General features: G+C 35.7%; 1 protein-coding gene across 2 annotated transcripts; it reads left to right on the top strand.

The window, feature by feature from the left end:
• The first annotated feature begins 8,866 nt into the window (after positions 1–8,866).
• On the top strand, positions 8,867–16,673 carry LOC131979722 (cathepsin Z). Of its 2 annotated transcripts, XM_059343710.1 has the most exons (6): positions 8,867–9,019; positions 10,591–10,754; positions 11,781–11,960; positions 13,162–13,312; positions 15,241–15,406; positions 15,670–16,673. In XM_059343710.1, the coding sequence occupies exons 1-6, from the start codon at positions 8,889–8,891 to the stop codon at positions 15,781–15,783; spliced, it is 906 nt and encodes a 301-aa protein (XP_059199693.1). In that variant the 5' UTR covers positions 8,867–8,888; the 3' UTR covers positions 15,784–16,673. The 2 variants fall into 2 exon arrangements, with proteins under 2 accessions (XP_059199693.1, XP_059199692.1); XM_059343709.1 differs by having other exon boundaries at positions 15,241–15,806.
• The last annotated feature ends 951 nt before the right edge of the window (positions 16,674–17,624 follow it).

Below are 17,624 nucleotides of genomic sequence, written 5' to 3'. Positions count from 1 at the left end.
CAAGAACAAGAGAGCACAGAAAAGCAGATGCATTCAGCAAACGAGCAGAGAGGCTGTCACACCCGAACTTCTATTAGCAAAACTCTTTATTATAGCAACATCTTTATGTTTTTATATTATGTTTAAATATTCTTAAATGTGTGATGTGTGTAGCTGTGTTTTGTCTGTGTCGTCTAAGCTGCTAGATGTCTAAATGTCCCTCTGGATCAATAAAGCATCTATCTATATCTCTCCATCTCTCTGTCTGCCTGTTTCCTCTTTTCTAAAGTCATTTTTTAATCAAGGCTCTTTATTACCATAACATCACAGCTGTGTTTTATGCTCATTTTTATCTCGGGAGACAAATTATTCTTCCCACTTAAAAATGATCTCATTAAGACCAAAAAAATCATGTTTTGATCATGTTGATATTTCATTGCTCATTGCATTTGCAGCTTTCCCAGATATCTAAAACACGTAGAACTCCACTTATTTATCCCGGCTATTAAAAGAAGCTGCATTCAAAAACAAGCCGAGAAACGCTGACCTCATGTTTACTTGTTGTGTGTACTACAACAAGGAGTGGCCAAATATTAACTGGAGCATTAACATATGATTAAAAGCAATCCATCCTGTATGCTTTGATAAGTTTAATGACTGTATTGACAAGGAAATGATCCATGTCGTTTCCTCTGCGTCCTCTCAAGTGCATTAGGCAGAAGAAGAGCAAGGCATGATGGGAGCAGTCAGGACCCGGCCAAATGACCCTCCTCTACCTCCACGCTGGAAACACGGAGCACTTTAAGGTTCCTGTTCGAGATTTGATGAATCACCGTTTGGCCAAATCACCAAAACGGATTCAGTTTATGAAAATAAGAAAAATAAACAGCCACTGAGGGAAAAAGCTGACTTTGAGAGATCATTTACTTAAGTTTCTGCCAACCTCTCTGCCCCGAAGCTTCACTTTTCCCTGGAAACCCAGACGGCTTGGATGCTATGCTGTGTGAGCGAGCAGTCAGAGAGCCACCCACGAGGCCCTGAGCTGCAGCCAGCCATGATCAATAACCAACCTCAAAACATGGCAGCCCTTGATTTGTTTCTGCTGTTTGAAGTCCGGACCTGCTGATCTAATCCCTCAGATGGATGCGAATCTTAAGTAACATTCATCTTTGATCCATTATTCATCTGATTCTTGAGAGGGGAGTTATTGATAAATCGGCCAAATGGACGAACAGTTTTGCTTAGAGAAGGTTCAGGTCAGTCAGTCCTGACTGACTTACTGACTGCTTTATGCTTTAACAGCAACAGGATTTGTTGTGCTTTATATCACATTATAACAGCTACAGGATTATTTATGTTGTTTTATATCACATTATAACAGCTACAGGATACTTTATGTTGTTTTATATCACATTATAACAGCTACAGGATTATTTATGTTGTTTTATATCACATTATAACAGCTACAGGATTATCTATGTTGTTTTATATCACATTATAACAGCTGCAGGATTTACTTATGTTGTTTTATATCACATTATAACAGCTACAGGATACTTTATGTTGTTTTATATCACATTATAACAGCTACAGGATTATTTATGTTGTTTTATATCACATTATAACAGCTACAGGATTATTTATGTTGTTTTATATCACATTATAACAGCTACAGGATTATCTATGTTGTTTTATATCACATTATAACAGCTACAGGATTATTTATGTTGTTTTATATCACATTATAACAGCTACAGGATTATCTATGTTGTTTTATATCACATTATAACAGCTACAGGATTATTTATGTTGTTTTATATCACATTATAACAGCTACAGGATTATCTATGTTGTTTTATATCACATTATAACAGCTACAGGATTATTTATGTTGTTTTATATCACATTATAACAGCTACAGGATTATCTATGTTGTTTTATATCACATTATAACAGCTACAGGATTATGTATGTTGTTTTACATCACATTATAACAGCTGCAGGATTTATTTATGTTGTTTTATATCACATTATAACTGTTGCAAGAATTATTGTGTTGCTTATTATCACATTATTACAGCAACAGGAGTTATTTGTGTTGCTTTATATCACATTATTACAGCTGCAAGATTCATTAATGTTGTTTTATATCACAATATAACAGCTGCAGAATTTATTTGTGTTGCTTTGTAGCTCATATATTCTTTTGAGGCCTTCCAAAGGGGCATTGTGTTGAAAAGCATGTATCATTTTTAGGCTTTCTGGGGTAACTGAGGGGGTTTTGGGCCCAGGATCAATCACTTAGATTCCAAGGCTTTCACACATAGTGGTTATGTATATATATATATATATATATATATATATATACATATATATATATACACACACACACACACACACACACACACACACATTGTGCAGCTGTTAATTTCCGTTGATTGCTCTGCTCTGATTGGCTGACCCCAACGCCTTTGATCCTTTGATGTGATTACAGTTACGGATACAAGCACGCACACACACATGCGCGTAAGCGCGCACACTCCTCCAGATACACATGTTTCACACACACACACACACACACACACACACACACATTTTGAGGTTAAAGGCCATAGGTTGCTGTATAAATAAATACTTGAAAAGGAATGCTTGTTGTAGGTGTGGTCCTTGTATATTATATGGTATTATAACATCACTAGTATTAATTGTTTGAAATCTCTGAAGAATCTCACCATAGTGTACACACACCGGCAGTAGCCCCCGTGGCCCTTTCAGAATTTCGCCAGAGGAAATTTTCTAGTTATTGTTGTTGTTGTTGTTGTTGTTGTTATTATTATTATTATTATTATTATTATAGCCCTTTATTAAAAGAGATTGGTGGTGCCAATGAAAGACAGCAGCACTTTTACAGACGTGATTCTTTAAAGTTTAGAAATAATTTTTTTACCTTAAAAAACAACAGTCAAGAAAACACTCAGCTGAAGGTCAACCTATTTGCTTTTGCTGGAGCTTTCATCTACGTAACACAGTCCTCAAAAGAAGATTGAGTTTCAAAAATGGTCCTGTCTGTCTACTCCGTCACAGAAACCCTGCCAGCCTAAAATATTCATGTGACTTTGTGAGAATCTTGCTGAATTCGTTGTAAATTCACTGGAGACCCCACAGTGCCAGTCTGCAGCAGCTTTTGCCAAGAAGAAAACAGAAGTGCAAATGAGATTAACGTCCAGATTGCTTCAATATTGATCCGCGAGTGAAATCCAAACTGTGTGTGTGTTCAATATTTACATGGATGCACTTTCCATGCACTCTAAAGGTGCCTCTGCTTAAGTGGGCTTTTTAGTGTCTTTCTGTGGTCGCTGCGGGAAGATTGTCTCTTTTGGAATTCAGATAAAAACTGTATATGACTACATGAAAACCTTGTAACTCCAGTTTGGATGATGTTCAGGTTTAAGCTGCACACATGTGAATGAACCTCCTGTTGGTTTATTCTGTGATCTCTGTATGCATGCATTAATAATAAACATACGGTAATCAGGCACTTTTTATAATTTGTTCAAAACATGACAGTTTGAAACTGTACTGGGGGTTTCCCGGCCATTATTTTTAAGCTAATTTTTAACATCGGCATGCACACACACTCACAATAACAACGCCAACTAGCCAATGCTGAGCAATGTAAAGCATGCATTTAGCACTAAATATAAAGTACAGCTAAGGCTGACAGCATTAGTTTTGCAGTCAATTGTTCAAAGTTTTGAACAAATTATAATCTTAACCACATCGTGGCACTAGATGAAAAGTTACAGAATCATGTATCATCAAAGTCTCAACCAAGTGGCAGCCTCCAGTCTGATTGTATGAAAGTACATGAGAAAATGACTCTACATCTCACTTTATTTATTACCTCAGTAAACATTTTTCGAATGAGTTTATGGTGTCAATCGCTAGTTTAACATTTTCTCATGACTACTTTAGGATTGACAGGTTGCCACCACAGCGACATGTGTGTTTTCGTCTTAGAAGCCTTTCAAAGTGTGTTCTCAGTTCATCAAAGTTAATTGATACCTTTGTAAAAAATCTAAGTGGATTGACGCATTGAAAGTTCTTACAACTTCATATCAGCAAAGGACTGGCCCAATAATTTCCAATAAGTGGTGAAAAAGAGAAAATTGAGAAAATGTTGCAAAATTTGAAATGTTTAGAGCATAATACGCATAAAATATAAAAGATTGAAATGGTGAAATGGTGTAATTTTGTTGACTTTGGTCTAATGATTTTTGTTGCACATACACGGTTAATGGAGAAGAAAACATAGACTTGGTTGTTATAGCGTTATATAGCGCCACCTTGAGGCCAGTTAGTGACTTTATGTGCCTGAGTAATGGGCAGAATGCAATCAAATTGACTTTTTGACCAACAGTTTCTGCTGCACGAACAATTTTAGCAGATAAACATAAGAAAGAAGTAGGAAGAAGAAAACGTAAATTTGATTGATTGCTATAACAACACCTTTAGGCCAAAGTGTCATTTTATTTGGCAAAGTTTTGAGTGGAATATGCAGCCAGTCTGCCAATAAGTGTTTAGCCTCACAAACACTTTTAAACAGAGAACTAGAAGAAAGAAGGAAAATGAGAAAAGGAACAACAGCTCTCCAGCAGCGAGTGTGGCTGCCGGACCTCTAGAAAAAGAAGCTAGTCCTCAGCGGGCCAGGTTAAAAACTCAAGCTTCAACTATCACTATCAAACCGTCTTCCCTTGATAATCATTACAACCCCAAAGAGCAGTCTCTGCATCAATAGCATGTGATTCCAGACTTTCAGAGAGACAAGACGACAAGCGGACAGAGCTGAAATTATTTATCTGCAACAACTGCATGTCTGTCTGGATGTAAGAAACCAGCCTTAGAAGCTATTTTATATTTTAAATTGAAGAAAGATAATGGCATTCATTAACTGGTGACTGAAGGTCTGTTTAGTGGTGTCATCAGGACTTATATCATCTCGGCATTAGCAGGCAGGAAGATGCTCATGTTAATGCACATATACAGGAAGTGGGCCTCATCATAAAGAGCTGATATGTTGGCAGATGTCTTGTATTACCTCTGGGTTGTTTGTAACATCACATTAGAGCTGCAGCACTCAGAATTGAAGAGTAGCCTTCTGCCGTGAGGTCATGTATTATTAAGAAATGTTTGTGCGTCTGAAGAAGTCCCAAAGCAGGGCAAGAGTTTGGCTTTTAACGCAGCAGCGATGACCTAAGGGGTCAAAGGTCATCGGGCTCATTCCTCCAGTCCTGCTGCAGACAACAGCCTCTGTGTTTCGCAACACAATGGACTTCTTAGGAGGAGTAGGCGGCGTCTGCTCTCAGAGAAAACACAGTGAGAGACTTGATGAGGAGCGTTTCGAGTGTTTCTGTGATTACAAATAATAGATTAGAATAAATCTTCTTATCTTGTATCTTATAATAAAAATTATAAGATTCAGTCAGAGGTTACCGACCTTTCAGCCAAGAATTGTAGCTGTTTACTTTATTATCTTACCTTTTCATCTAGCAGTGCAGGGTTAGGTTTGTTTGGTAAACATTTCATAAGCTTTAAATGCCGACTCTAATAATAAATTATTTGAGGTTAGCGACTCCTTCTGGGAACAGTCAACCTCCCCGTCCTCACTGTCACATACATCTTCATTTCTGATGTTCAGAGTCATGATTCAGTGTTTCTGTGTGATGAAGTGCTGTTTATGTTTTCATGATACCTACTTTACCTCAGCGGCTTGCAGAGAGAGAGAGAGAGAGAGAGACAGAGAGAGAGAGAGAGAGAGAGAGACAGAGGGTGGGTGATGACTCAGAATGACCTTTAACATCCGCCTGAATATATTGTTTTGTTGTCAGTGCTGGGTTATATGTGAAGTTTGAAGGAGCAGAGTAATGGCGCACTAAAAGCCAGTGGTTGCTTCTTAGATTTCATTGGTCAGTATGACACTATTGAATGGACGTTTTACTGTGACTTGTATTTCAATGCAATATATAAAATATATATAAAATATAAAAGTCCTGGCTAGAAGTCCCTTTTGTGCAGTATAACACAGTTGTAATGCCATATGTCATAACAAAACAAAAATCAAACAAACAAAAATAGTTGAATTTCTCTGATATATTCTTTAAATTGGAATAAAATGGAATTTATATATACAACACTTCTCCAAGTGCCCACAAGTTTCATGAATATTGGAAAAATATATTAGGTCTCCTAGTGCTATATACTATATTGAATAATTTACTCTACTTGCAACCTCTCCTGTCCTCTCCTCTCTGCTCTGTGTAAACAGCCTGCAGGTATGGCCAATTTTCAGTAAATCTTTGTCACATGACCGTTAGTTGAATCAGAATCAATCATGGCTTCACTGTGTCACTTAGGAGCACAGAATTGAATGTATTTAACAGGATCTAAATATTCCAAAAGGTTTGATTTTGGCTATATTTTTAATAAGGCCTGTAGAATAAAGTGACTCTGACAGAAACATCGCAATTTTACGTTTTTTTTTTGGGTTACTTTTTAATAATGAATAAAAATTTGGCATTTGGCAAAATTCTGACAGTTAATTTGGCATTTAGGTGCATTTATTGTAGTTTTTAAACTATCTTTTCTAACCTATAACCAGGAACTTTTTTGCTCTAACCTTTAATTAAGAAGTATTTTTGTAGCCTTTTTTCCAGTGCCTAAACTTAAACAGAAGTGAAAGTAAAATGTAAGGAAACAGGGACCAGACATATGAACTGATAACAACCTATTGGACCTGCTAGAAGGTGGAGAAGGCCCCTACTTTCCCATCACTGCGTCCATCTCTTATTTTTAGAGCCCATCCTCTCCATTTTACACTGACATCAACACATGCACCTCCTCTTACCGCTCAGCAGCTTTTACACGAGCTGCTCAGCATCATCATCATCCCAATCTGCAGATGGATCACACAACAAACAACAACTGGTGAGTGATTTATCTTGCTCCTGCAGAGAGTTCATTAGGTGCCTAATGCACATCTAATCTGATTCTACTTTTAATCATTAAAAGCACAAATAACAGCGCCTCCCCCTCACAAAAACAGACCCTGATTGAAGTTGAGCTCCTTCCTGTGATATAATAACCTTGTTAAGAGCTGCGTATTATCCTTGAAAACTCAACCAATCATCAGGCCCTGCATTAGGTGTAATGTGATTGTAACTGTTATTTAAAAGTTTCCTGCTGACCCTGCAAAACCTGCTCTGCGCCAACACCTGTTTATATTCAGAAGACATTTATTTATTGATCAGTGTGGTGAAAAGCAAAAAATCTCAGTCAGCAGATGCAAAGAAATATAAGAATATAAAGCACCAACAGAAATGTAAAAAAGTAGAAATAATAAACTACTTGAAACAATACAAATTAAAAGTAGATGCTAACTCTTTAATTCTAGGAATGGATTATTATTAAGTACTGAAATACAGTAGTAGTTAAAGTACTGGAGTATGTGTACTTAGAAACACTTAAATATTAAAAATTAGTATTACAATTTCTGAAAAAGTACATCATTAAAAACCTAATTTTAAGAAGCCTTTAAAAATACTATTCTATAAATTGTGCAGGACACTACAGGTAAATCGGGTAGTTCCCTAGTTGATAACTTGCATTAAGAGAATTCATTTTGTATTACAAGTTTTCAGAAGTTTTGTTGAAATATGATGCTTGACATTTAATATTTAATCCCAACTTTAGGTGAATTTATGAGAAATCTACAGAGGAAAATGGACAAAGTGTAGTAAAATACCTAACCCTAACACACCTAAATGTGTTTTTTAGGATGTTTCTTTTACACTTGTCTGAAAGAAGACATGTTATAGAAGCAAAATAGCCCAAAAACTTAAAACTGACCAGTGTATAAAATGTTTTTGCCTGTAATGTCTGGCCTTACTATACTATAAATTAGCAAGTTTATAATGAAGACAGTTCATTCTTTTATTTTATTTAATGAACTTTATTAAAACAGGTTGTACATACAAACAGTCGTATATAGAACAGCAGACAGGTGCTCCAATTTATATGTATCATGAGAAATAAATAAATAATAAATAAATCACAGTAAATTTAGGTTATTATTAGTAATGCCAGTAAACTTAAAAAGTAGGGAGGATCATAAATAAATAAATAAATAAAATGACCGGAAAGGGAGGAAAAATCAACAAAAAAGGGAACAGAATGTACCTATAGTCTTCTTCTTTATAAAAACCTTTCATATATATCTGTGGACGTCGTGCTTTGTTTAGTGTCAATTAGTGTAAGGGATTTCATGTACTCTTTAAACTCATGCAAAAACTTTATTTTGTGTTTGTGTATGTGAAATTTGCAATACAAAATGAATAGGTTTGTAATAAAAGTGATGTCATTTTCTCCCTTGACAAAATACATTATCACACTTCTACAATCAATTAAGATGTTTATCTTGATTTAACACACTATATATTGTTCAAGTTGAGTCCAGAAATTGATAGATTGGGTACAGTGGTAGAATAAATGAGTCAAGGTTTCTGGTTCCATTTTGCAAAAATGCCTTTGTTTTCAATATTTAAAAAATTAGAGAAATATAAATTTGTTGGATATATAGTGTGTAAAATTTTGATGTGAACCTCTTTTATTTAATTGGAACCACAATACTTATAAGGCAATGTCCAGGCCTTCTTCCATTCAGTTTTCATAAAGATGTTATCCCAAAATGCTTTCCCTCGTGGAGTTATTTTCCTATTTTCATAAAAAGTATTACAGTTCATTCATTGTCAGTACTGAAAACACTCTGCTTCCTCTGACCAATAAGGAAGCAGCAGGGGGCGCTGCGTGCTTGCGTCACATGACAGAGGAGCGTCAACTTCCAAACAACAAACATGGCGTCTTCTTCAATCACTACGCCGTTGCTGTTTTGTTTAGCATCGTTTTCTTTGCAAATCAGCTCCTCCAGACTTTTATCCGAGCCTTGTTACAAACCCATCAGAGACGACAGACCAGACTCTGTCAGGTTAGTGACGAAATAGTGTACATTTTTGTTCTCACGGCGACTGTTTATGAGCGAGTTGGTGTTGCTGTTAACTTTCCGGGTTAACTAACGGCTCAATTTTACGATACCGTTATTAATGTTATATGTGTGTAACCCTCATTTACAGTCTATGGTCTAACCACATATTTGCATGTAGTTACATATTTTCAGTGGTGGAATGTGACTAAGTACATTTATTCAAGTACTGTACCATTTGACATACTTTACTTGAGAATTTCCACAGTAATTATGTAACTTTTTTTTTTTTTTTTTAACTTCTTTTTATTTTAATTATGTAACTTTAAACTTCTGCTTCACTACATTTTAGGGGAAAGTATTGTTTTTTTTTTACTTTTTACTGCTATACATTTAGCTGACCGCTTTAGTTACTTTTCAGGTCAAGATTAAACATGAAAAATACGAACAAATTATTTATGTTATGAATTTATGTTTTTTTTTATATATATAAATTAAACCAAAGAGTGTATTAAGTAGTTAAAATGAGCTGCTTATATATAAGCAAAAATATCAATACAATAGTATATTTGGATATATTTAACAATCTGAGTGGGGCCATTCTGCATAACGAGTTCTTTTACTTTTGATACTTTAAGTACATTTTGGTGCTGATACCTTTGTACTTTAACTTAAGTAACTTTTGAATGGGGGACTTTTACTTGTAGTGGAGTAATTCTGCAGTGTGGTATAAATTTCTTTTACTGAAGTAAGGAATCTGAATACTTCCACCACTGCATATTTTCCCCTTTTAATATTCCTTAGTATTCCGCACCCAGAGTTTATAGTTTATAGTAGCCTAATGTAACGATAATCAGTCAGTAACTTCATGTATTCAAGTATAACTTTACCTGAGTATTTCCATTTTATGCTACTTTTCTGGCCGGAAGAGGAGTAGAAGTAAATATAGAAGTTACTCCAGTCTCCTCAGATTTCAATCTAATGTTAAGTGGAACTCAGTTTTACATAAATATCCAGTAAAATGTGGAGGGTAAAAAAAGATAATTTTGCATAGTTTCATGTGGGGACATCACATTCTTGTAGCCTTGTATATCATCATGAGCCATAACACAATATTTTATTAATAAAAATGTCCCCAAGTTCTCCATCATTAAACATTCATCAGCTGCTTAATGAAAATGCCACAGCATTTTTAAAAAGTGAGATTTATTGATTCATGAATGCGCAAAATTAAGGACAAGACTTATAGGATAATTATTATTAATGTAGAAAGACCTCAATGATCCTTGACTGATTATCTGTAATTTCACCTAATTAGACATTAAGGTTATGCAGTTAAAGCAATTTAATGACCGTAGATGACATGTACTTTAGGACTTTTTTGTGATAATTATTTCAACTTGACAGTTATAGAGGCTGTAAGTAAAGATTATCTTTCATGGAAATGTCAAATTGAAACGACTTTTCTGTGATATGCGTTTCTATTTAATATCACAGATATACTGTATCTTTCTATATTTATTACCAGATTATTATGGCCTGTCTATTTATGATCCTCACTCTGTGACTTATTTCAGGACACATGCCCGCCCACATGAGTATGTGAAGGTGTCTGACCTTCCTCCGTCCTGGGACTGGAGGAACATCGAGGGGAAGAACTATGTGAGCGTCACACGGAACCAGCACATCCCTCAGTATTGCGGGTCCTGCTGGGCCATGGGAGCCACCAGTGCAATAGCTGGTAACCATTGACAACGGCAGGCGGGATGGAGGCGGGAGGGAATGGGATGAGAACAGAGGGAAGGATAGAAGATGGGTTGTATACAGCATGCAAATGTAGTATTTTATTTATTCATTTAGCGAAAGACCTCCAAAAAAGACCAAAAGTCACCAAAATAAGCAGGTTGGTTGCAAATTCCAGCCATTACTCACATATGATGACACTCACTCACCTCAAGGTGGCACTGTAATAATCAAGTTTATTTTATCATTTTAATCTTTAAAGTCTTCTGAATTTTTCCTTCAATATTCTTCTGCTTTATAAATGTCCAATTTTGTGATTTTTTCCCCCTCTATTTCGTCAAAATTGTTTTTTCATTGTCGTCTTGAGACTTAGTCATCTACAGTACTAACTTCACTAGTCGTGTTTCCATCATCATCATCCCTGCAAATTTTGAAGATTCGCATGAGAAACGCTTGATGGACACATCAAAATTTGATAAAACCTTCCAAAATGCGCATAAAAGTTTTTACGCATGCTTAAGGTGGTGGTTGTCTTTTTTTTTTTTTTAATAGTTAATGCGCTAAACAGGAGATCGAAAATTACTGATTGGATTTGTTTTCAATATGTTCACCCATTTTGAATAAATAAGGCAATAAATGTTTATCAAAATAGCTACAAATGTAGTCATGTGAACCATGTCTTCACTGAAAGTTTTAAGCTAAATCAAATGTTTCCTGAAAGTGGATTTATTTATGTACTTCAACATAGCATCTGCATGAATTATTTTAAAAGAAAATCAAGACTTTTTTGTCAAAGAAATAAGAAACAAACAACCAAATGCTCACAATCAGTTTGGACCCCTATCATTTTGCCATGCGGATCAAAATATATTTATTCCTCAGTTTGTTCATTCAGTAAGTTGCTGTGTTTTTGACTGCATAGTATCAAGTTAATATGGCAGTAGTGACATGAGCAAGAAAAAGAAAAGACTGAAGCACTGAGGTAATTTTATCAATTGAACAGTTGTTGTTTCTTTTGTCCAAGACCGTATCAACATCAAGCGTGGAGGAGTGTGGCCGTCGGCGTACCTGTCAGTCCAGAACGTGATCGACTGCGGGAGGGCGGGCTCTTGTTACGGAGGAGATCACATGAGAGTCTACTCCTACGCTCACCAGGAAGGCATTCCTGATGAAACATGCAACAACTACCAAGCAAAAAACCAAAGTATGAATATATATAATATGGATCTTTTTACAGAAGTTGTATTGCTGCATCTTACAATGATATTTTAGGCTGAAATGCTTCCAACTTTGGATCAACAGTTTGAGCAAAGCCCTATTAATTCCAACATGACAATACTCTAATGCACAAAGCCAGGTTAAAAAATACCGTTTTGGTTTACTTATCTTCGTTCATATAAAAATTTACTTTAGAGACTGGCTGAATGCAGCCACAGCTTCTTGTCTCCCACTCCTTTTTACATCTGAGGTCTCTTAAAAGAGGCGTTCTTGGCCTGGACATCCATTAACCGGATAGCTGCTGGCTTCACCAGAACCCCAGAAATATTGTTCTTGAACCGGTTCCATTCAGGATTCTTTTAGCCTCGGTGTTATCTAGTAAACCAGCCCACGTTTCCACCAGTTGTGAGCGGAACAGTTGTAACCAAGGATGTGTCATCAGCAGAGGGAGTTACACAACACACAACAGATGGCAGATCGCTTTGATGACCTGAAAGCTTTCGCTCTGTTATGACAGCTATCTGTTTTTATCCAAAAATAAGCACTGAACAAGTATTAATGATAAGAAGACTTCATCCTCTCTTTCCAACCTATACAATAAGACAAAACCACTTGGCTTCCTACTTCAGGTTTGAAAAAAACCTGCTATTTTTTGCAAGTTTGCGGGTTCTGAACCAAATTATTTTTGGTGGAAATGCTCTGAACGGCATAAAAGGCTAAATGTTTGTCAGACAGACAGCTGACGGGTTCTGAGGTTGAATTTGGGTGTCATGGTTTGGTGTCCACATATTTTTGGCCATAGAGTGCATATCCGTTTTAGTGGGTACTTACATTTCGGACTTGAAGAAATTTAGGATAGACTAGAAAAATGTTATTTAGTCATTTTAAGGACATATATGATAAAGTAAATGATAAGTTTGTACTTAGGAATAAAACTAATAAACAGGATATATTCAGGGCAATGTAAATAGCTCTGTAGTTGCAGTTTAGTTGTGTAGTTTTAGTTGTAGAGGCTTAAACTAAACAAATTTGCAATATCAGAGCACTTACTGTGCAATATGAAGTGACATTTAACAGTGCACTGGACATTTAACATGTAGCATGCATGGTGGAAATTATATAGAATTGAAAAGTAAAATGAATTGTACTGCTCTGCTAGTAATTATGAATAATGTAATTTGTTTTAGAGTGCGAGCAGTTTAACCAGTGTGGCACCTGCTCCTTCTTTGAGTCGTGTGCCGTGGTGAAGAACTACACTGTGTGGAAAGTGGGCGACTACGGAGAAGTTTCTGGAAGGGACAAGATGAAAGCTGAAATTTACACCAACGGGCCCATCAGGTAGAGTAAGTCATCCTCCCCAGTCATTTTCTAATTATCCATCCACCTACAGTCCGCCCTCCGTGCGAAGAGAGAGATCTTTTCACACAATGAGTCTTGATCATGGTGAAGCTTTTATTAGCAGATGCATATTTAATCATTGCTAAAAATCTTTGAGAAGCATAACAGCACCAAGTGTAATTACATTCACTCTAATATGTATTCAAATAGTCATTTATATGAATTTAAAGTCTTAACAGTATTGATCTGATGGTTTGTTTACACACTGTAATAAACACACCTGAGCTTTATGTCCTCATCCTGCCCATTTATAGCTTAACATCTTTATTATTCTTTCGTAAAGTTCTGGCTTTGACAGCTTTATTTTGTCTTTAAATTAAATCCATGCAGTATTAACAAGGTCTTAAAAAGGCTCCAATACCTGCAGATCTGTTCCATTACACCTTACGGAAACATTTTCACGAGTTGTCTTTTAAAATATGGGTTAATAAGATTGTGACGTGAAGAATTCAAAATTGCATGAAAAATTTAAGTTTGGGGCGTCCCGGTGGCTCACACTGGTAGAGCGCTTACCATTAAGGCTGAGTCCTTGCTGCGGCGGAGCCGGGTTCGAATCCGGCCTGAGCTCCCTTTGCAGCATGTCTTCCACTCTATCACCCCCTTTCTATCTATCACTTTCAATAAAAAGCAAAAATGCCAAAAAAAAAATCTTTAAAAAAAAGAAGAAAAATTTAAGTTTGAGAACAAGTAGAAAATATGTGAGAATTTCCACATTAACTTTTTACACATATTAACATGGACCCTGCGAGGGATAACTTTTGTGAACATCTGAGTGCAGCAGAAAAATGTGAAACTTGGCACTCAAAGTTCCCACACTGAGTGAGACACATTCAATTTACAAGTACACATTTTACTTTTACAGCCCAAAAGCACTGCCAAAAAAAAATAAAAAATTGACCAGCATGTGTACCCATAAGAAATACTCTATGACTCATCACATTTTAGTGATCAAAGTAATGTACAAAGAAGACTGGGAATTAAGGACGTTTTGGGAGTCCTTCAGTATTAACTAACTATGAAGAGAAACGTTGTCGTGAAAATCTGGAAACCGCCTCAACAAATTATGGTCAAATGATCTGACTCATTTTCCTTGTGTGCTCGACAGTTTGCGATAATCTCATTTTCTTTCATGAAGAAAATTGTGTTATATTTGCTTCTTCTACTCAGGGTTCGTACAAAGTCCTGAACAATGTTTTTTTTAACCATTACGTCTTCAGGGTCTGGGATGTGTTTGAAATCGAATAAACGTCTTGAAAAATGTTTGAATTTCAACATAATCTGGTGGTTCATTTACACAATTACTCAAACCAAAATTATTTTAATAATCCCACAACCTATTTGTCAGACCAGAGTTAGATTGACTGACTTGGGCTCCGAGATGAAAGGTTTTTCCTTTTTTTTGTAGAAAAAAAGCACAAACAATGAAAGTTTTAAACAAATTGCCAGTATACAGTATACATTGATTTTTTTTTGTGGGTTTAAAGTCAACTATAAACTATATTTTTTGAATCTGCATTTATAGTAACAATAGATGTGATGATAAAAGCTTTAAGAGTCTCGAATTTCTTTATAAAGTGCTCAAAAGGGCTTGAATTTTACTCCTACAGAGATTTATGAACCCTGTAGTTGTTGTAGTTTTCTTTTTTCTATGCTGCTTTTTCTAATTTATTTATAATTAATTATATTTGGTTTTTTTCAATCCTCATGCTTTGTTTAAACTGGAAATAACTTTGTCTTGCCTCTATATTTAACACAAACGGCTCCAATTGTAATTTACACACTATGCCCTCCAAAAAAATCCAACAAACAGACTTTAAACAAAAGAAACGCATTAAAAGAGTACAGAAACTCTCTACTCTGTCTTTCAGTTGCGCCCTGATGGCCACCGGCGGCCTGGAGGAATACTCCGGAGGGATCTTCTCAGAGTTTCACCCTCTGTCTTTGCCCAATCACATCATCTCTGTGGCGGGCTGGGGTGTGGCGGAGGACGGGACAGAGTACTGGATCGTCAGGAACTCCTGGGGAGAGTTTTGGGTTGGTCTCTCTCTCAGTCTGCACCACACCCGCCTGCACTCACTTCATTCATTCACTCACTCTTTTATCCATTTAGTTGCCACTCAAGTTCTTTTGAGTCATAATAATGACAAACATTCACATCTTTTGACAGAGTTTTTCATTATTATTAGATACTAAGTGATTATTTTTGAGAAAGTTTCTCATTATAATGCCGTACAGAAGTCTGCTTCCTTAATTTCCTGCATGCAGAATAACTGATGATTATTTTGTCTTGTTTTCAGGGAGAACACGGCTGGGCGAGAATAGTCACCAGTGCCTTTAAAGGAGGGAAAGGCAAATGGTTCAACCTGGGGATTGAGAAAAACTGTGCATATGCAGACCCTATTGTAACATAATTAAACTAATAAAAAAGACACTAGTTTTGTCATGGATCTTTTTTTTTTGTAAAACCCCTGTAAATTAAAATGGACTAGTTCAGTGATTTAGCAAATAAATGTATATGTTTTCTTTTTGAAAAATGACTATAATTACGTATCTCTCTTGGCCAGGAGCAGTAGATTCATGGAGTCTCAGCTTGTTGGTTCAGGCAATGAAACAGTTTGGCACACAACTCCAACTAAAAAACCACAACATGCCTTTTGTACACTTTTGGTTTTTGTGCTTAGTAAGCAAATTATACACAATGTGTTAATTAGTGAACTTTAAAGGATTTAGTTACCTGCAGACAAAGCTGTTTCCAGTCTTTGTGCTAAGCTAAGCTTATTGGCTGCTGGCTCCAGTTACATCACAGTCAGAAACACTATTGATCCCTGAGGGGAAACTGCTTTGTTACAATTGCTGCTGTATAAGAAATACAAATAAGTAAGTATGTACATAAAATAAATATTAAAACACAATATAAAATAAAAATCTGAAGTTAATAGAGATTTGTACAAATGGAAATAAAATAGAAATATGGAAATGAGAATAGTATCAAACTTTTTCTCCAACTTTCTACAAGAAAAATGAATATTTCCCAAAATGTCAGACTATTTTTTCGTTCAATGAAGAGTTAAGCTCCTTTTTGGTGTCCATTAATGTGCTAAACTTGTAATTAACGCATTTATGTTTTTGTAATTTATAGAGACAAATATGAAGATTTATTACTATTTTATTGGTAATCATGCAACACCTAAAGGATAAACACATGTATTCTCTTTCACTATAATTGAGATGCTTGCTGCTGATGTACCCTTTATTTATTTTTACTTATTTGATTTATTTTTTTATATATTTAGGATTTAAGGTTGACAAGTAGAGTGAAAGACTATTTGGAAATGTATCCCTGGTGTATGTTTTTTTTTTTAGATTTAATTTTTAATTGGTATTTTACACATTTTATATATTTTTTAAATATATACATTTCTTATTTTTCTTCCCTTTTTCCTTCTGTTCTTTAAAAAACAAAAAGAGGCTTGAATGAACAATGTGTGTGATGCCTGTGTAATTTCTGCCAATAGAAATTTAAATAATATAAAAAAACAGAAGATTTATTATATATTTGTTTGACTAAGTAAATGCCATTGTAGAAGCTATCTACATACATTTGTACAAGCATGACCGCATGCTGGCACAAAATTTTAATAAATGTTCTGACACAGAATGATAATAAATCATTCTTAAGTCCCAAAAATGCAGCCTGGACTTTTGACTTGCTCCTGAACTAGGTTTAAACTCAAAATAACTCATTCTTAGAGGGGTGAAATTGCAGGTTGTTCACTTCTGATCCATTATCACACATTTTTATGGAAACTATTTATTGCTTCAAATGTCAGGAGAGCTGAGTCACAGATTTAAAATTCAGCTGTGGTGAAACAGCGGTGAACCTCAGGAAAGAGGAGCTAACAGTTATATTTTTCTTTTGACCCGTGCTGCATGACATCTGCACAAACAGCTTCTAATGAGGGTCTGCAGGCTGACCAGGCAGGCTAATTTAACATGAATCAAATCTGGTTTGAACAGAGTATCTCAGAGAAGCAGCAGATACTTTAACCCAAGCACTTTTTTCCCTCACATGCAAATCTGACTAATGGAAATTTTCTCCTCGTCACCTCCATTTGTTATGTTAATGACATGAATCTGTGTTTCCTGCAGATATGAAGAAAAGAGGGACATTAAGGACACTGAGCTCTTGTCCTATGTGTTTTTTCTCAAGGTTTGGGGTTTCTTTCCATCCTAAGGATTTATTTGAAATATA

The sequence above is a fragment of the Centropristis striata genome, chromosome 11, assembly GCF_030273125.1.
Source record: "Centropristis striata isolate RG_2023a ecotype Rhode Island chromosome 11, C.striata_1.0, whole genome shotgun sequence".
Taxonomy (NCBI): Eukaryota; Metazoa; Chordata; class Actinopteri; order Perciformes; family Serranidae; genus Centropristis; species Centropristis striata.
The sequence above is the reverse complement of the archived record's forward strand: the minus strand, read 5'-3'. Positions and strand labels throughout refer to the sequence as shown.

Bases quoted from the DNA above. Each gene is read 5' to 3' on its own strand.
- LOC131979722 (XM_059343709.1), top strand. From the start codon at position 8,889: ATGGCGTCTTCTTCAATCACTACGCCGTTGCTGTTTTGTTTAGCATCG. The intron at 10,755-11,780 runs GTAACCATTGAC...CTTTTGTCCAAG, and splicing joins AGCCACCAGTGCAATAGCTG to ACCGTATCAACATCAAGCGT. The intron at 11,961-13,161 runs GTATGAATATAT...AATTTGTTTTAG, and splicing joins CTACCAAGCAAAAAACCAAA to AGTGCGAGCAGTTTAACCAG.